The sequence below is a fragment of the Triticum dicoccoides genome, chromosome 4A (genome assembly GCF_002162155.2).
Source record: "Triticum dicoccoides isolate Atlit2015 ecotype Zavitan chromosome 4A, WEW_v2.0, whole genome shotgun sequence".
NCBI lineage: Eukaryota > Viridiplantae > Streptophyta > Magnoliopsida > Poales > Poaceae > Triticum > Triticum dicoccoides.
In genome coordinates this window covers 547,736,258-547,757,566 of record NC_041386.1, presented here as the reverse complement: position 1 = coordinate 547,757,566, position 21,309 = coordinate 547,736,258, and the positions used below count along the sequence as shown (strand labels likewise).

The following is a 21,309-nucleotide window of genomic DNA, read 5'->3' as shown; positions in this document are numbered from 1 at the left end:
TATCAAACGGTGGGTAAACAAATTAATGTTGGGCAATTAATAGAACCTCAAATAATTATGACGATATCCAGGCAATGATCATTACATAGGCATCATGTCCAAGATTAGTAGACCAACTCCTGCCTGCATCTACTACTATTACTCCACACATCGACCACTATCCAACATGCATCTAGTGTATTAAATTCATGAAAACATGAAGTAATGCAATAAGAACGATGACATGATGTAGACAAGATCCGTTTATCTATTGCGTAGATATAGATCCCATCTTTTTATCCTTAGTAGCAACGATACATACGTGTCGGTTCCCTTTATGTCACTGGGATCAATCACCATAAGATCAAACCCACTACCGGGCACCTCTTTCCATTGCAAGATAAATAGATCAAGTTGTCCAAACAAAACCCAAATATCGGAGAAGAAATATGAGGCTATAAGAGGTCATGCATATAAGAGATCAAAGAAACTCAAATAACTTTCATGGATATAAAAAGATATGACTGATCATAAACTCAAAGTTCATCAGATCCCAACAAACACACCGCAAAAAGAGTTATATCATATGGATCTCCAAGAGACCATTGTATTGAGAATCAAGAGAGAGAGAGAGAGAGAGAGGTGAAGCCATCTAGCTACTAACTACGCACCCAAAGGTCTATAAAGAACTACTCACGCATCATCGAAGATGCACCAATGGAGGTGGTGAACCCCATCCGAGATGGTGTCTAGATTGGATCTGGTGGTTCTGGACTCTGATGCGGCTTGATGAATATTTCATCGACTACCCTAGGGTTTTGGGAACATTCGGGTATTTATAGAGCAAAGAGGCGGTCCAGGGTCACCCGAGGTGGGCACAACCCACCAGGGCGCGACTCCCCCCAAGTGCTACCAGGGCCCAACATGTTACTTCTGGTCCATCAAAAATCTCCGTAAAGTTTCGTGGCATTTGGACTCTGTCTGATATTGATTTTCTATGATGTAAAAAACACGGGAAAAACAGGAATTGGCACTTGGCACTATGTCAATAGGTTAGTACCAAAAATGATATAAAATGACTATAAAATGATTATAAAACATCCAAGATTGATAATATAACAGTATGGAACAATCAAAAATTATAGATGCGTTGGAGACGTATCTGTGCTCTAGTAGATGACTTGGGGATCAAGCCATACAAACCGACTTGGGCCATGTAATCCTAGCCCTCACCCATCTATTTAAGGGGAGGTAGGGGCTCCCAATTTGGCGGCTGACATGTCTTCCACCTCTCCATTAGACCTCATACAGATCCAACTGATGTATACCTCATATGAGGCCATATCAATACGATCTGACATGCAGGATGTAGGGTATTACTCCACCATAGAGGCACGAACCTGGGTAAAATCCGTGTCCTGTGTGTAGCCCAATATGATCCTCCATGCACTCCGCGCCATGAGGAACTCCATGCAGGGATTTGACGGAATTTTGCTTTGTCAGTTGCTCTCCCTAGAAACATGGGACAACAAAAATCTATTTGTTGGGATCTTTGTGATTCCATTTTGTGAGATGAACCAAACATGTTTTCGTTTGATTATATCCCCTTTACGTTAGCAACGTCATCTAACACCGATTATGTTTGCATTAACAATGCCGAACCAAACACCTCCATGGAGTATAACGTAAGAAGACCTACCAAACATCATGTAGTGCCTCAGCGTAGCAGTAAGCAGGCAACCAAACACAGGACCCTGATGCGAGAAAAGGGGGATGGACTTGGCCATGACAACGCCTCCAGGGAGGACACGACGTCCACACGTGTCTCCGTTGCCCGAAGCTGCAGTCGCGCCAGATTTCTCCTCGACCCCGTCCGTCACTTCTTCAGAGTGCAACAAACTGGGAGAGAGGGGGGGCAAAGCTGCTACCTTGGGTCCTCACCATGAAGAGGGGGAGTCGAATGTCGCCGCACCGCCGTCCACACACCACCATGCCGCCCAAAAAGGCACGTCCACCATAGCCCCTGGTCGCTGCACGAGTAGCTGACGATGAATCCTCCACATGGGGGACCATGGGCTGCATCCACCCGCCACAACCTCGCCGCCCTCACAACGAGGGAATGCAGCACCGCTGCCGGGATGCCGCAGCACATCCAGCCGTGACGCCCGACCAACCACCTCGTCGCACCTCCACCCCGGGGAGAAGAGGGCGACTCCACTGTAGCCTAAGGCTGTCACCCCAGTGTATCAACATCGGACCAACACCAACGGGAGCCCTCGCGCCACCCGCAACCCAGGCGGCCAGATCTGACTGAGCCAGACCAAGTCCACCCAACGGCCACGGGACGGCACACGCACAGCCCCCCGAGCCCTATGATGAAGGTTGAGCCAATGCAGCCTATCAAACAATGTGCACAACATATTTTCAGTCTGTATCTACTCAGCCCGTCTTGGACACATATGCAAGAGGCAAAAAACGATGCAAGATATCAAACACACCCTAAGTTTGTGGACGGCGTATCTTTATTTGGTATTAAATAAAGCCAAGCCATGATAGCATTATCTACTACCCCTATAAAAGGAAGAGAGGGCGGAGAACCAAATCATCCTATCCATCCAAACCTGCAATCTGATGGTCTACATCGCTTCAAAACACCAAACACATTTTATGCTTTAATTACCCACCATGCCATTATGTTTAATTAATTACCCAGCATGCCATTACCTTAATCCTCTCCTCTTTCATCACGCAGGAACAAAACCAAAACCGCTGCCCATGCCTCACCGCCAGCCACACCCCACGCCTCGCCCCACCTCTTTCCCTACAACCTCGCCGCCAACTACCGCCTCCACCTGTGCCTCGATCTCCATGCGCCGACGTCCGCCGGACCGCCTCGACCTGTGCCTCTCCACACGCTGCCGGACCACCGGGCCCATGCGCCGCCGGCTTGCCTCGACCTGTGCCTCTCCACATGCCGCCGTATCGCCGCGTCCATGCTCCAGCCGCCCGGCCGCGTCGTCCACGCGCCGCCTGGACCGTCGCGTCCACGCTCCAGGCGCACGGCCGCGTCGCCCACCGGACGCCTGGACCGCCGCGTCCACGCTCGAGGCGCACGGCCGCGTCGTCGTCTACGCTCCAGGCGCAGCACCGGGCATCCACGCTACAGGTGCCTTCTGAAGGAAATATGCCCTAGAGGCAATAATAAAGTTATTATTTATTTCCTTATTTCATGATGAATGTTTATTATTCATGCTAGAATTGTATTAACCGGAAACATAATACATGTGTGAATACATAGACAACCAGAGTGTCACTAGTATGCCTCTACTTGACTAGCTCGTTAATCAAAGATGGTTATGTTTCCTGACCATGAACAATGAGTTGTTATTTGAGTAACGAGATCACATCATTAGTTGAATGATCTGATTGACATGACCCATTCCATTAGCTTAGCACCTGATCGTTTAGTATGTTGCTATTGCTTTCTTCATGACTTATACATGTTCCTATGACTATGAGATTATGCAACTCCCGTTTGCCGGAGGAACACTTTGGGTGCTACCAAACGTCACAACGTAACTGGGTGATTATAAAGGAGCATTACAGGTGTCTCCAAAAAGTAGATGTTGGGTTGGCGTATTTCGAGATTAGGATTTGTCACTCCGATTGACGGAGAGGTATCTCTGGGCCCTCTCGGTAATGCACATCACATAAGCCTTGCAAGCACTGCAACTAATATGTTAGTTGTGAGATGATGTATTACGCAACGAGTAAAGAGACTTGCCAGTAACGAGATTGAACTAGGTATTGGATACCGACGATCGAATCTCGGGCAAGTAACATACCGATGACAAAGGGAACAGCGTATGTTGTTATGCGGTCTGACCGATAAAGATCTTCGTAGAATATGTAGGAGCCAATATGGGCATCCAGGTCCCGCTATTGGTTATTGACCGGAGACGTGTCTCGGTCATGTCTACATTGTTCTCGAACCCGTAGGGTCCGCACGCTTAAGGTTACGCTGACAGTTATATTATGAGTTTACATGTTTTGATGAACCGAAGGAGTTCGGAGTCCCGGATGAGATCGGGGACATGACGAGGAGTCTCGAAATGGTCGAGACGTAAAGATTCATATATTGGATGATATGGTTAGGCCAAGGGGTCAAGCCCATGAGGCTTTAGATCGGTGCAAAAAGGAGTTTTGCGGAGGCCAGGGGGCCAAACGCCGGAGACCCTGGCGTCTGGCCCTGGGCCAGACGCCGAGGCCCATGGCGTCTGGGCTAGACGCCAAGGATTGTGGCGTTTGGTCCTGGAGTCCGAGTGGGACTCTTGCCTTTCGGGCAAAACCGACTTTGAGGAGGCTTTTGCTCCAAGTTTCGACCCCGGGGTTCAACATATAAATAGAGGGGCAGGGCTAGCACCAAAGATACAACAAGTTGATCCACGTGATCTATTCCTTAGCCGTGTGCGGTGCCCCCTGCCACCATATACCTCGATAATACTGTAGCGGAGTTTAGGCGAAGCCCTGCTGCTGTAGTTCATCAAGATCGTCACCACGCCGTCGTGCTGACGGAACTCTTCCCCGACACTTTGCTGGATCGGAGTCCGGGGATCGTCATCGAGCTGAACGTGTGCTCGAACTCGGAGGTGCCGTAGTTTCGGTGCTTGATCGGTTGGATTGTGAAGACGTACGACTACTTCCTCTACGTCGTGTCATCGCTTCCGCAGTCGGTCTACGTTGGGTACGTAGACAACACTCTCCCCTCGTTGCTATGCATCACATGATCTTGCGTGTGCGTAGGAATTTTTTTGAAATTACTATGAAACCCAACAGTGGTATCAGAGCCTAGGTTATTTATGTTGATGTTATATGCACGAGTAGAACACAAGTGAGTTGTGGACGATACAAGTCATACTGCCTACCAGCATGTCATAATTTGGTTCGGCGGTATTGTTGGACGAGACGACCCGGACCAACCTTACGCGTACGCTTATGCGAGACCGGTTCCCTCGACGTGCTTTGCACATAGATGGCTTGCGGGCGACTGTCTCTCCAACTTTAGTTGAACCGAGTATGGCTACGCCCGGTCCTTGAGAAGGTTAAAACGGAGTCTATTTGACAAACTATCGTTGTGGTTTTGATGCGTAGGTGAGATTGGTTCTTACTTAAGCCCGTAGCAGCCACGTAAAACATGCAACAACAAAGTAGAGAACGTCTAACTTGTTTTTGCAGGGCATGTTGTGATGTGATATGGTCAAGGCATGATGCTGAATTTTATTGTATGAGATGATCATGTTTTGTAACCGAGTTATCGGCAACTGGCAGGAGCCATATGGTTGTCGCTTTATTGTATGCAATGCAATCGCGATGTAATGCTTTACTTTATTACTAAACGGTAGTGATAGTCGTGGAAGCATAAGATTGGCGAGACGACAACGATGCTACGATGGAGATCAAGGTGTCGCGCCAGTGTCGATGGTGATCATGACGGTGCTTCGGAGATGGAGATCACAAGCACAAGATGATGATGGCCATATCATATCACTTATATTGATTGCATGTGATGTTTATCTTTTTATGCATCTTATCTTGCTTTGATTGACGGTAGCATTATAAGATGATCTCTCACTAAATTATCAAGAAGTGTTCTCCCTGAGTATGCACCGTTGCCAAAGTTCGTCGTGCCTAGACACCACGTGATGATCGGGTGTGATAAGCTCTACGTCCATCTACAACGGGTGCAAGCCAGTTTTGCACACGCAGAATACTCAGGTTAAACTTGACGAGCCTAGCATATGCAGATATGGCCTCGGAACACGGAGACCGAAAGGTCGAGCGTGAATCATATAGTAGATATGATCAACATAACGATGTTCACCATTGAAAACTACTCCATCTCACGTGATGATCGGTCATGGTTTAGTTGATTTGGATCACGTAATCACTTAGAGGATTAGAGGGATGTCTATCTAAGTGGGAGTTCTTAAATAATATGATTAATTGAACTTAAATTTATCATGAACTTAGTCCTGGTAGTATTTTGCAAATTATGTTGTAGATCAATAGCTCGCATTGTTGCTTCCCTGTGTTTATTTTGATATGTTCCTAGAGAAAATTGTGTTGAAAGATGTTAGTAGAAATGATGCGGATTGGATCCGTGATCTGAGGTTTATCCTCATTGCTGCACAGAAGAATTATGTCCTTAATGCACCGCTAGGTGACGGACCTATTGCAGGAGCAGATGCAGACGTTATGAACGTTTAGCTAGCTCAATATGATGACTACTTGATAGTTTAGTGCACCATGCTTAATGGCTTAGAATCGGGACTTCAAAGACGTTTTGAACGTCATGGACCATATGAGATGTTCCAGGAGTTGAAGTTAATATTTCAAGCAAATACCCGAGTTGAGAGATATGAAGTCTCCAACAAAGTTCTATAGCTAAAAGATGGAGGAGAATCGCTCAACTAGTGAGCATGTGCCCAGATTGTCTGAGTACTACAATCGCTTGAATCAAGTGGGAGTTAATCTTCCAGATAAGATAGTGATTGACAGAATTCTCTAGGCACCATCACCAAGTTAGTAGAACTTCGTGATGAACTATGATATGCAAGGGATAACGGAAACGATTCCCAAGCTCTTCGTAATGCGGAAATTGACGAAGGTAGAAATCGAGAAAAAAACATCAAGTGTTGATAGTAGACAAGACCACTGGTTTCAAAGGGCAGAGGGAAGAAGGGGAACTTCAAGAAGAACAGCAAGCAAGTTGCTGCTCAAGTGAAGAAGCCCAAGTCTGGTCCTAAGCCTGAGACTAAGTGCTTCTACTGCAAAGGGACTGGTCACTGGAAGCGGAACTACCCCAAGTGATTGGTGGATAAGAAGGATGGCAAAGTGAACATAAGTATATTTGATATACATGTTATTGATGTGTACTTTACTAGTGTTTATAGCAAACCCTCAGTATTTGATACTAGTTCAGTTGCTAAGATTAGTAACTCGAAACGGGAGTTGCAGAATAAACAGAGACTAGTTAAGGGTGAAGTGACGATGTGTGTTGGAAGTGGTTCCAAGATTGATATGATCATCATCGCACACTCCCTATAATTTCGAGATTAGTGTTGAACCTAAATAAGTGTTATTTGGTGTTTGCGTTGAGCATGAATATGATTTGATCATGTTTATTGTAATACGGTTATTCATTTAAGTAAGAGAATAAATTGTTGTTCTGTTTATATGAATAAAACCTTATATGGTTACACACCCAATGAAAATAGTTTGTTAGATCTCGATCATAGTGATACACATAATCATAATATTGAAACCAAAAGATGCAAAGTTAATAATGATAGTGCAACTTATTTGTAGCACTGCCGTTTAGGTCATTTTGGTGTAAAGCGCATGAAGAAACTCCATGCTGATGGGCTTTTGGAATCACTTGATTATGAATCAGTTGATGCTTGCGAACCATGCCTCATGGGCAAGATGACTAAGACTCTGTTCTTCGGAACAATGGAGCGAGCAACAGATTTGTTGGAAATCATACATACTGATGTATGTGGTCCGATGAATATTGAGGCTCGCGACAAATATCATTATTTTTTGATCTTCACAAATGATTTGAGTAGATATGAGTATATCTACTTGATGAAACATAAGTCTGAAACATTTGAAAAGTTTAAAGAATTTCAGAGTGAAGTGAAAAATCATCGTAACAAGAAAATAAAGTTTCTACGATCTGATCGTAGAGAAGAGTATTTGAGTTACGAGTTTGGCCTTCAGTTAAAAACAATGTGAAATAGTTTCACTACTCATGCCACCTGGAACACCACAATGTAATGGTGTGTCCGAACGTCATAACCGTACTTTATTGGATATAGTGCAATCCATGATGTATCTTACCGATCTACCACTATCGTTTTAGGGTTATGCATTAGAGATAGTTGCATTCACGTTAAATAGGGCACCATCAAAATCCGTTGAGACGACGCCTTATGAACTGTGGTTTGGCAAGAAACCAAAGTTGTCGTTTCTTAAAGTTTGAGGTTGCAATGCTTATGTGAAAAAGTTTCAACCTGATAAGCTCAAAATCGGAGAAGTGCGTCTTCATAGGATACCCAAAAGAAAAATGTTGGGTACACCTTCTATCACAGATCCGAAGGCAAATTCGTTGCTGAGAATGGATCCTTTCTAGAGAAGGAGTTTCTCTCGAAAGAAGTGAGCGGGAGGAAAGTAGAAAACTTGATAAGGTAATTGTACCTTCTCCTTTATTGGAAAGTAGATCATCACAGAAATTTGTTCCTGTGACTCCTACACCAATTAGTGAGGAAGCTAATGATGATGATCATGAAACTTCAAATCAAGTTACTACCGAATCTCGTAGGTAAACCAGAGTGAGATCCGCACCAGAGTGGTACGGTAATCCTGTTCTGGAAGTCATGTTACTAGACCATGACGAACTTGCGAACTATGAGGAAGCGATGATGAGCCCAGATTCCGCAAAATGGTTTGAGGCCATGAAATCTGAGATATGATCCATATATGAGAACAAAAGTATGGACTTTGATGGATTTGCCCGATGATCGGCAAGCCATAGAAAATAAATGGATCTTCAAGAGGAAGACAGACGCTGATAGTAGTGTTACTATCTACAAAGCTAAAGTTGTCGCAAAAAGGTTTTCGACAAGTTCAAGGTGTTGACTACGATGAGAGATTCTCACTCGTATCTATGCTTAAAGTCTGTCCGAATCATATTAGCAATTGCCGCATTTTATGAAATCTGGCAAATGGATAAACAAAACTAAATTCCTTAATGGATTTAATAAAGAAGAGTTGTATACGATGCAACTAGAAGGTTTTGTCAAATCCGAAAGGTGCTAACAAAATGTGCAAGCTCCAGCGATCCATCTATGGACTGGTGCAAGCATCTCGGAGTTGGAATATACGATTTGATGAGTTGATCAAAGCATATAGTTTTATACAGACTTGCGGTGAAGCCTGTATTTACAAGAAAAGTGAGTGGGAGCACTACAACATTTCTGATAAGTATATGTGATTGACATATTGTTGATCGGAAATAATGTAGAATTATTCTGTAAAGCATAAAGGAGTGTTTGAAAGGAGTTTTTCAAAAGAAAGACTTCGGTGAAGCTGCTTACATATTGAGCTTCAAGATCTATAGAGATAGATCAAGACGTTTGATAAGTTTTTTCAATGAGTACATACCTTGACAATATTTTGAAGTAGTTCAAAATGGAGCGGTCAAAGAAAGAGTTCTTGCCTGTATTACAAGGTGTGAAGTTGAGTAAGACTCAAAGCCCGACCACGGCAGAAGATAGAAAGAGAATGAAAGTCATTCCCTATGCCTTGGCCATAGGTTCTATAAAGTATGTCATGTTGTATACCAGATCTATTGTATACCCTGCACTGATTTGGCAAGGGAGTACAATAGTGATCTAGGAGTAGATCACTGGACAGCGGTCAGAATTATCCTTAGTAAAATAAGGATATGTTTCTCGATTATGGACGTGACAAAAGGGTTCGTCATAAACGGTTACGTCGATGCAAGTTTTTGACACTGATCCAGATGATTCTAAGTCTCAATCTGGATACATATTGAAAGTGGGAGCAATTAGCTAGAGTAGCTCCGTGCAGAGCATTGTAGACATAGAATTTTGCAAAATACATACGAATCTGAATTTGGCAGGCCCGTTGACTAAGATTCTCTCACAAGGAAAACATGATCACACCTCAGTACTCTTTGGGTGTTAATCACATAGCAATGTGAACTAGATTACCGAATCTAGTAAACCCTTTGGGTGTTGGTCACATGACGATGTGAACTATGGGTGTTAATCACATGATGATGTGAACTATCGATGTTAATCACATGGTGATGTGATCTAGATTATTGACTCTAGTGCAAGTGGGAGACTGAAGGAAATATGCCCTAGAGGCAATAATAAAGTTATTATTTATTTCCTTATTTCATGATGAATGTTTATTATTCATGCTAGAATTGTATTAACCGGAAACATAATACATGTGTGAATACATAGACAACCAGAGTGTCACTAGTATGCCTCTACTTGACTAGCTCGTTAATCAAAGATGGTTATGTTTCCTGACCATGAACAATGAGTTGTTATTTGAGTAACGAGATCACATCATTAGTTGAATGATCTGATTGACATGACCCATTCCATTAGCTTAGCACCTGATCGTTTAGTATGTTGCTATTGCTTTCTTCATGACTTATACATGTTCCTATGACTATGAGATTATGCAACTCCCGTTTGCCGGAGGAACACTTTGGGTGCTACCAAACGTCACAACGTAACTGGGTGATTATAAAGGAGCATTACAGGTGTCTCCAAAAAGTAGATGTTGGGTTGGCGTATTTCGAGATTAGGATTTGTCACTCCGATTGACGGAGAGGTATCTCTGGGCCCTCTCGGTAATGCACATCACATAAGCCTTGCAAGCACTGCAACTAATATGTTAGTTGTGAGATGATGTATTACGCAACGAGTAAAGAGACTTGCCAGTAACGAGATTGAACTAGGTATTGGATACCGACGATCGAATTTCGGGCAAGTAACATACCGATGACAAAGGGAACAGCGTATGTTGTTATGCGGTCTGACCGATAAAGATCTTCGTAGAATATGTAGGAGCCAATATGGGCATCCAGGTCCCGCTATTGGTTATTGACCGGAGACGTGTCTCGGTCATGTCTACATTGTTCTCGAACCCGTAGGGTCCGCACGCTTAAGGTTACGATGACAGTTATATTATGAGTTTACATGTTTTGATGAACCGAAGGAGTTCGGAGTCCCGGATGAGATGGGGACATGACGAGGAGTCTCGAAATGGTCGAGACGTAAAGATTCATATATTGGATGATATGGTTAGGCCAAGGGGTCAAGCCCATGAGGCTTTAGATCGGTGCAAAAAGGAGTTTTGCGGAGGCCAGGGGGCCAAACGCTGGAGACCCTGGCGTCTGGCCCTGGGCCAGACGCCGAGGCCCATGGCGTCTGGGCCAGACGCCAAGGATTGTGGCGTTTGGTCCTGGAGTCCGAGTGGGACTCTTGCCTTTCGGGCAAAACCGACTTTGAGGAGGTTTTTGCTCCAAGTTTCGACCCTGGGGCTCAACATATAAATAGAGGGGCAGGGCTAGCACAAAAGATACAACAAGTTGATCCACGTGATCTATTCCTTAGCCGTGTGCGGTGCCCCCTGCCACCATATACCTCGATAATACTGTAGCGGAGTTTAGGCGAAGCCCTGCTGCTGTAGTTCATCAAGATCGTCACCACGCCGTCGTGCTGACGGAACTCTTCCCCGACACTTTGCTGGATCGGAGTCCGGGGATCGTCATCGAGCTGAACGTGTGCTCGAACTCGGAGGTGCCGTAGTTTCGGTGCTTGATCGGTTGGATCGTGAAGACGTACGACTACTTCCTCTATGTCGTGTCATCGCTTCCGCAGTCGGTCTACGTTGGGTACGTAGACAACACTCTCCCCTCGTTGCTATGCATCACATGATCTTGCGTGTGCGTAGGAAAATTTTTGAAATTACTATGAAACCCAACACCTTCCCCTCCGATTCATCCGCCGCCGCCGCCTTCGTCCCCATCCCAACTTGCCGCCTCGATTTGCTCCGCGTCTCCAACCGTACCAAGATCTCAACCCCATCGTCCTCTTCCACCCCCTCTCTTATTCCCCTGTGTTTGGGCGAGGTGGGCCATGACGTGCACACGGCAAAGAGCGGTTGCGGTTCTGGCATCGGTGGAGCTCCTGCGGCTGGTTGTTGATTGCCGCGACATCGACGGGTGGCGCCGCCGTGGAAAGCCTCCACGCTCTACAGCCCTTGCACGACGAGACTTCCTTCTCCTCTCGCCTTGCCATGATGCGCGGCTCCTCGGCTGCGCGCGCCCCGGGGACTCCCTCTTCTTCCACTACAATGGCCACAGCCTGGGGTTGCTACCGTCTGAGACCTGCCAGGACGACGACAAGGGGTTTGACTCCACACCAATGTCATCAAGGTAAGCTGGCTTGGTACACGAATTAGACTCACAGATTAGTTCAATATACAGTGAGTCAGCAAGCAAGCGATTAATAATTATTCCCATGTTCCTGTTTCAGACAATCATGATGTTGCTGTTTTTTAGAGCAATGCTATTGGCCTATTGCACACTACGGTATATATTTGAATCCAAGTTTTATTGATTCCACACTGCCTAAATTAACCACTATTTTCTTTTCTTCCTTCAGTTGCTCGGTCAAAGTGTGACAACCTGCTATGGGGTGGTTCTCTTATTGAATATGTGAGTAATATAAGTACTCCTATCGTCATAGCTGAGCAAGCTTTAGTGCATTATTTGTTAATAATGGATGGACTTTACTGCCACAGAGGTTGATCAAACTATCACAGGGTGGTTGTACCTAAGGCATGGTTTTGTGAGTTACAGTGCCCATGTAAGTGTATATATTAGATATCAGAATTCGTTATGTTCAAGCATTAGAACACTGGAAAATTCTAACATTTACCACTACAGCCTGAGGAATTCACCGTTATTGGATTAAAGAGAAAACACCGAGCCTTTGTTTGAGCAATACAAATAAATTATTATGGAATATACTATAAACTCTAAAATCATGATTCATAAGCAGCATAGAATAATTTACCTATAGATTCAGGTGTGTCTATATAGGTGTGAGGAGGTTATTTACCTTCCACTGAAAGAATAGGTTCCCGTGAGCTTCCACTGGATTTTTCTTAATCTAGAATAGAGTTGGCATCTTTAATCCCATCGAGTCGATGTGCTGACACTGCTCATAATCATGACACATTTGTACTGTTTACAGAAATTTTCACTTTGGAAGTGGAAGTAATGATAGTGAGGAGAAGTCAACTAAACAACAGAAGGTTAAGAGTTCAACTTGAATTATGTATCAAATCAATTATGTCATCAAGATGTCTTAGATTTTAATTAGATGAAATTTTATTACCTTGGCCATCTGTTGGAGTAGAGTAGAGTAGTCGGTGACCACAAACCCCCCTCGCTATTTTTAGATATTGAGGATCTTTAGGATCTTTGAAGAACAACGTGACTGTACATCTACTCTAGCAATTTTTCATATTGGTTGTATGTGTCCTACAAATGGCTTGGATTCCTATAATAATAAGGAGATCATATGTGGCTGATGTTTTCTAAAATGACCAATTAGTTGTGTTGTTTATCAGATATTCCTAATATTGGTGTTATTGCAATCCAGGAACTTGCCTGTATGGTGTTTGCTAGAATAGAAGAATCTGCAAAAAGGTTGGTATAACCTGTTTATCTGCAGGGATTACATCTTCTTTCTTGTTAACTGTGGTAACAATCATTGATTACAGCTAAACTAATTATAACGCGAATTGTTTCTTTCTATGTATGTGTGCAGAGGTCGGATGTGGGATGTACATGGGCATTAACTCGTTTCTGGGATTCAGGAGGGAGCATGTGCCATGGAACTTCAAGAAGACAAGAACCATGCGTACCTCCACGTTGTGCAGCGGCAGAAGCCGGATCACGATGAGCCAGAGCACCCGTTGATGAAGTCACTGTCCTCACCATCAGTATGACAAACTTGTCGCTCATTAGATCATGCGCGTGTCGTCTACATCTATGCACATCCTGTGGCCTACGTGAATGACATGCTTTGGTTGGCAACGTAATATCTTCTGTTTGGCTCTGCTTTTTTAATAATGATGACAACCAAAAAATACATTATCAATGGATTCACATCATGTGTTATTCTGGAGCAGGTTACCATACATGACTGAAACTATGCAAAGTACACACGATATGATGTGTTCTGTCGTAGCTGATTGTTACAAATGATGTATTATTGTAATGTTGACATTTGGATGCCCTCGCTCCAATAAACATGCACACAACCAGCTGAGGCACCTGCTTCGTTAGGATCCAAGGAGTGTACCCCTTGGAGCAACATAACCAACATGCATGCACGCACGCAGTGTTACTACCGAAGTACCTCAGAGTTCTAACTCGCTATGTTCACCTGGTAAAAACACCTTCAAATACTACTACATTAATGAGACATCTTCACCTTTGTTTATGAGTTTGTCAGCTCTTCTTCTAAACAGGTTCAGCCTCTATGGTACCAATCTCTGAGAGTACTTCTCTTCCGGTGGCTCAAAACGACAGCTGCAACCGCCGGTGTGAGTGTCGAAGAGTGTTAACCATCTACCGAGGAAGCGTCATTTGGTATGAAGGTCCAACCTTCTGTTGTAGGAAAGGCAAGGTCAAGGTATTTATCCCGGAGGTTCCTCAAGAGATGCAACAATTGTTTACAAGTCAAGTAGATAAAGATGAAAGTACTTTAGACAACACATTAGATATTTCAACTCCCACTTCTCCTTGACAGGTCTTGGAGTTATCCTTGACCAACGGGTCAACACCACGGCAAGAACTGGCGTATGTATATTTCATGATCATGGTCAGTTGTACCATCGTCTGGACCATCTTGTACCAGGTAGTCATAGACCCAGACATATGCAGCTATATATTTATGATACGGATGAAGCCTCGGAACATAGGGTGAAGCGCTCTCCGGATATTGATATCAATCTCATATAAAAGATTCTACGTATATTGGAGAACAACCCGTATGTTCAGTTGATCACATGTCAGATTTTTATCTTTCTTATTATTCTATATACAACCATATTCTTTGAACCTTCACGTAGTATAAGTTTTCTAATGTTGTATTTTTATGGCTACCCAAAGGTTCTCATCATTGATCTACTACTTGAAGAAGATAATGGAGGTAACACGATGCGAGAAGAAAATACTATACCTGTTGTGCTTTGCTTGGCCTTCAGTCAGCAAGATCAGCAGCCAGCTCCTATCTGTAGTTCAACCTCTCAGAATTCAAAGACTTCCGCAAGGATTGGTTACAAGAGAGTCTTTTCCTTCCTATGATCTTGTGTATATCTTGTACAGTTCTGCTCAATGTTGCGCTTGAAATATGGCATTGGATTGAGCTCATGTGTGAGACTTATGGATTCTGAACCTTTTGCTTTGCAATGTGTGATAATGATGTGTGAGACTTATATATTGTGACACCAAATTTATGTGATGTGTGCAATTCTGTAATGTGAGGCCAAACTAAGTTCTGTCCATTTTATTTGATTTTCAACATATGGTATACCCATGGTGGTCTAACAATGCCTAAATGATGCCAATTTTGTTTGTCTAATATACTACTGATAATTTTGGATAAGTTTAAGACATTTTGTTCAAATTTGTGAAGTCTGAACACACTTTTGGGTGTGGTTAAATGTACCGAGTTGTTTTTGCTTTACATGCTGAACACACTTTTGAAGTACCTTTACATGTAGGCCTTATTTTTCTTTTTTCCAAATACACTCTCAGCAAATGCCATGGAAACCTAGCACGTAAGCAGGCTTGTTTGCCTAATTTTTTTAAAAGAAACTGCATGTTAATTCTCACATATATTTGTATATTAGCCGAGACGTGCATTTGCACGTGCATGCTTACTAGTAACTATATAAAAGAAACACCAGAGTAAATTAATTTAACATGTTTTTTTTGGTGGCAGACGCTTCTCTGGCCGTCGTTTCCAGTCGGCCTGCAGGTAGCCCTGTTGCTCGCTTCGCTTAGCACTTCCTGCCTTGATGGTCTCCTTGCTCCCTCGCGCACCCTACCTTGCCTCCCTCGGCAAACCCACCTCCCGCGCTTCCTCCTCCTCGCTGCGACTGCCGGCCATGTCCTCCTCCGCCCCCGCCCCCGCGGCCACGGCGGCGGCCGAGCCGGAGGCGTCCCGCCCAAGGAAGATGCCGGTGCTCTTATTCGACGTCATGGACACCGTCGTCCGCGACCCCTTCTACCACCACATCCCCTCCTTCTTCCAGTTCAGTACACGCCCCTACTCCTTATTCCTCAGCTTGGTTTATCGCTATCCATTCATGTGTTCGTGTGGTCTAGGCATGCCCCCGCTGACTAGATGTTCGACGGAATGCGTGGTTGGTTCTTGATGGTGACGTGGGCAAAGAAGCTAGCCGGGACGCGTGGTGTTTTTAGATATTTTGATCATGCATTATGTGGCAATTTCGCTTAAGATGTGCTGTATCCGCTACTGAATTACTGGAATTTTACTTAGGAATTGCTGAACGATACACCAGTTAATTTAAATATGTAAAACGTGATACCAAAAAAATAGTTATTCAGTACTGCAGAATAGAGTAGAGACCTGTGAAATAGAAGGCTGGGGTGTTATGGGTTGTTGAGGGCTATTCCTTAGTGATGTTTTATATTTTGCACTCATGTTTCAGTACCTCAAGGAATCTGTTGAATTAGTATCTTATTTGTTGTATTATTTAAGTCTGTTGGTTTCCACTTTATCAATATTGCATTCCGTTCTAATTGATCCTACTTTTTTTCTTCTAGAATGTCCATGAAGGAACTCCTAGAAAGCAAGCATCCAACATCATGGTCCGAATTTGAGATGGGGCTGATTAATGAGGTAAGAACTATAGAAGCTTGACTTATTTTCTCTCTATATGATGGTATTTCTGCTAATTCCAGATCAGTAATATTGTACAAATATGACTTAGACCAATGAATGTGACAAGATTGGGGGTACAGCCTAGGAACGAGGGTTGGCTGGCCATGGTACCTGGGGTGGGAGGAAGAGAAGGTTGCGGACAGGGATTATATCTTGGCTAGTTTATTCTCATTCATTGGATCATCCATATGGGTACATGGTGTTACTTATATAGGGAAGATTCAGCTTGATGCCTAGCATAGGATCCCACCTTCCCTAGCAAACCATATTTTATCTTCCATTCAAGCCTATCACTCTCCTAACCAAATAGATATCTACTATACTTATGTCCTTAACTGATTTTAATAGTAATTCCTGCACAGGATGATTCCTAGCTTGGTGCTTGCCTGCGCTATCGGGCATTGACCTGACGCCCACGAAATAGACATGCAGAGCAAATAAAACAAAACTAACGCATTAGAGAAAGATAAACTAAATGATAAGGTACCACATGGTTCTTTATGAATCAAATTTTGTTTTAGAGCAGCAGTGTGGAACCAAAACTTAATTGTTTGAAGAGCAGCACTGGGGAATTGACTTTTATCAAATACGAACTTGATATATCTTTGTGCAGTTGATTTGTGGCTTATAACATTGCATGGACACCATCTTATGATGAATTTGGTACAAAAGCCCTACTACTTCTTAATTATTTGCGGGGCTTTATTTTAGAGACTTGTGGGGCTTATGTTTGTTTGTTCGCATTCGTGAAACAATATGTTTATTTGTCATTGGAATAATGAAACTGCTACTAGGTAATTGCTTGCAATAATCTGCTTCATTGCACCTCTAACAACAGAGAGATAAGCCATCCACGGTTGTCATGTTTCTTCCCTCTATATTTTATTAATCGGTCATAATCGCGACCAGATGTTAAATATGAACATTTCTCTATTATAAATGACTGATCTTCTCTTGATACTGTCACTTCTTCTTTGAGTTAAACACCATTATGTTTTATTCTGTCAGGGCCAGCTGGCCGAAAAATTCTTCAATGATGGCAGATCTTTTGATTTGGAAGGTGAGAAGCACAAAGTAGAAGTGTCATTGAGATTACAGGCTCCCCTTTAAGATTATAGTAATAAACAAATCACTGTCTTCAAGGATAAATAACTTAATTTCCTGATTATATCGATCGTCACGAAATTGCTGATAACCTACATTAGTAGGTTTTCAATACTAAAAATATGAACCCAGAAGTTTGGTGCCCTTATTGTACCAACACCAATCGTGATATAGGTTTTGTAAAAATAACCTAGCTGATTGATCTCCAATCTACTCCCTCCGTCTCATAATGTAAGACGTTTTTTGACACTAGTATAGTGCGAAAAAACGTCTTACATTATGGGACGGAGGGAGTACTATTTTTCTTGCTTAGAAGAAGATTCTTTTTGTAATCCATTTGTATGCCCTGTAGGTCTGAAAGCATGCATGGTGAGAGCATACGAGTATGTTGACGGTGTTGAAGATATTCTTTGCAGTTTAAAGCAAAACAACTATGAAGTGCATGCTTTTACAAATTATCCAGTGTGGTAAGTTCCAGCTTTCTTGATACATATGTACACAATTACTCGTTCCTCAGATATGATTTTTAGGTACCAGTTGATTGAGGAAAAGTTAAAGCTGTCGAAGTATTTGTCATGGACATTCTGTTCTTGTCACATTGGTACTAATCTATCTCAGTTTTTCCTTTCTCTGGATGAAATATGAATACTTGGTAAATGTTTATTGTTTATCGTTCATATGAACTCCATTTCTTTATGCAATGGAATGAATAGCTTCATTATATTGGTTTAGTAGTGTGTAAAGTAGTATTCAGTATTCACAGAACATAGTCATCATTTTAATTAAGAGTTTAAGTTTGTTTACCCTTGAGAGGATAAGAGGTCTAAAAACTGCACAGAATTTGACACTCCATCAATTGGACCTTATAGTTTCTTATTAATTCTCAGTAACATGTTGAGCTAGTTAATAACTGATATTGATAGGCAGTAGTTTAGCCATTTTGGAGCTTTGTCAATCTCAAGCCAATAGTTTTTTCATCCTACAGAGCAAATAGAAGGCTGTTCCTTGACATCTTGTTTGTCAGGGAATTGGAGCCCTTCTGATATATACCTGAGATGTTTGAACTGTATGTAGAAATTGCTTAACAATTCTGTCCTTCATTAGTTAGTTCTGCTTAAAGCAAACATATGTTTTTATTATCAGCTAAATAATGAAGCAACACTGTACTTACTATGTTTTCATGCTAGGTTATTCTCGTACTCTGTGATTGCATCATAGGCTGAATCTATCGAATGAAAAGGCTGCTTCTAATCTTGGACTTGGACTTTCTATCATAATGTTACACAGGAATACGCAAACCTTCACCAGATTTTTACCTTCATGCCGTGGATCATCTCAATATCGATCCAGGAAACTGCATTTTCATTGATGACAGGTCTGGTATTTTTTATATTTAAATGGTTATTGTTGTGCGGCAATGTAAATTACTTGACATGTTTTGGATTTTTTTTGCTGCAGGATGGTAAACATTGAAGCGGCCCTTAGTGTAGGAATGGTCGGTTTGCATTTTAAAAATGCTGAGGCCCTAAAGAATGATTTGTGCTCACTGGGAGTTGAATTGGCACCTCTTGTGCTTGAAGATGAAACTGAAGTTCAGTAACATGGCTTCCTGTTTGGTCTTCTGCTCATGTAAGATTCATGCGTATGAATTATCCTTCTGTCTCTTTATGAACTACTCCGTATGTTAAAAGCTTGATGGGCTGTTATTGTCACAATATTATACTCCCTCCGTAAACAAATGTAAGACGTTTTAGGTCACTACTACATTATAAAAATATATAATATGTTAATTGTACATATGTATTCTGTAAACATAATTTATTAATAAAGGATAACAAAATGACAATTGCTTTTGGGAGTTGTGAAAGCTAACTTGGTACGTTTTGATGAGCTCAATCCAGGATGAAAATAAATAATGTTTAACCAAGTTTAAGTGTGGTGGTTAGTTGCTTAACTTATATGCAACTAAGCCAGCCAAACATGAGCACGACTCGACAATGGTAGATCATTCTGCATTCACTTCAGTACTTCCATCTATCAAAGCTTAGATGAGCCTTTGCGCCAATGAAGGCAAACAAACATTTTGTAATTAAATGAACAGTCGATCATTTATGTCTGCAACATGTTGTATTCAGATGGTAGTAAATCAGTCACGAGGCAGGGTCTTGGCCAATTCCATAATTACTTGTTTTAGTTGATGTCTTCGCCGATTCCTATACAGTGACTATAGCGCCTTTTTACCTTTTTTTCGGGTGACTTTAGCGCCGTTAAAAGGCAAACCGTATTAAGCACTCAACTCGTGATAAAGTGGGCCGGCCCATGAACATTGAACCGTTTTTGGTTTTGTGTATAGCGTCTAGCGGGTTTTGGCCAGTTTTTTTTCATTTCCTTTTTCTTTTTCGTTTTATTTTTTTCTCTTTTCATTTGAAATTGTCAGAAATAATTAAATTACTAAACCTTTTTCAAATTCGCAAAAAAATTCAAATCCATAAAAATTTCAATTCAAGAACATTTTTGAAAATCTTAAACATTTTTCAAATCTGCAAGCTTTTTCTGAAAATCCGCAAACTTTTTTCAAATTCACAAACTTGTTTCCTGAAGTTTTTTCAATATGTAAAAAATGTTGGGGCAAACCCGGATAGCTCTCCGCTCTCTCTCTCTCACTCGCTCTGACGAACGTGGAAGAAGGAGCATATTGATTTTTTTTTTCCGGTGCACAAACGTCTTGTCGCATGAATGGCATCTCAGCCGCATAAACAGCCTCACTTTTCTTTAAACTGGACACATACCCTAGCTCGGCCCATACCGTCACACTTACAACGAGTACACTGGGGGCTTTTTATACCCAAGCTAGCTCTCGATGCACACACTCACAAGCCAGCCATAATGCTGGGCGCCACTACGCGCACACACGCACTAACCGGCATTAGACCACTAAACCGTGCATGCATCCACTAACAAAATCACGATTGGAGGGCCGACGATGGATGATTATCTTGCATGGAATTTCACCAATGATGGTGTCTTCACGGTGTGGTCGGCATACCACTTGCGGATGACCCAGAAACAACTGAAAACGGGCCGACCGGAAACATCATCTAGCGTGGCGGACCACAAGTCGCGGGTGAGCTTATGGGACACCGTAGCTCCGGGAAAGGCTAAAACGCATATGTGGCGGCTCATTCGGAATGGGCTAGCCGTCGAAGCTGAACTTCAGAGGAGGAAAATCAAGGACGGGGTGCGCTGTGTATCATGTGGGAGGGAAGAAACCAACTACCACAGATTCTGGGGCTGTTTCCACTCAGCGAAGTTTTGGAAGATGATGCGATCGAAGATGGGGGTGCCGGTGGCGATCCCGCCGGAGTCAGTTAGCCCCCAGACTGCATTATCAAAGTGGCTCTTGACCTGGTTTGCTGAGGCATCCGACGATGCAAAAGCTATCCAGGTGATGTGGACATAGCTATCATAGAAACGTCTACAAATATTACATCACAAATTATTAACCAGGTACTTTCGTTTCTTTGGACATATTATTTAACTCGCAGAAATATGATATTACACTCATGTTGCGATTTACTTGTACTCAGGAATAAAAGAATAAAAGAAGCAAGAGACTACTATGCCTTAA

The 21,309-nt window shown here is 42.7% G+C and overlaps 1 protein-coding gene across 1 annotated transcript; it reads left to right on the top strand.

Annotated features, from left to right (window-relative positions):
- The first annotated feature begins 15,687 nt into the window (after positions 1-15,687).
- LOC119286683 (flavin mononucleotide hydrolase 1, chloroplatic-like) lies at positions 15,688-19,527 on the top strand. The gene is made up of 7 exons (XM_037566109.1): positions 15,688-15,923; positions 16,460-16,535; positions 17,586-17,637; positions 18,034-18,148; positions 18,212-18,282; positions 18,969-19,056; positions 19,140-19,527. Exons 1-7 carry the CDS (start codon positions 15,688-15,690, stop codon positions 19,279-19,281), a joined length of 780 nt encoding a protein of 259 aa, XP_037422006.1. The 3' UTR covers positions 19,282-19,527.
- The last annotated feature ends 1,782 nt before the right edge of the window (positions 19,528-21,309 follow it).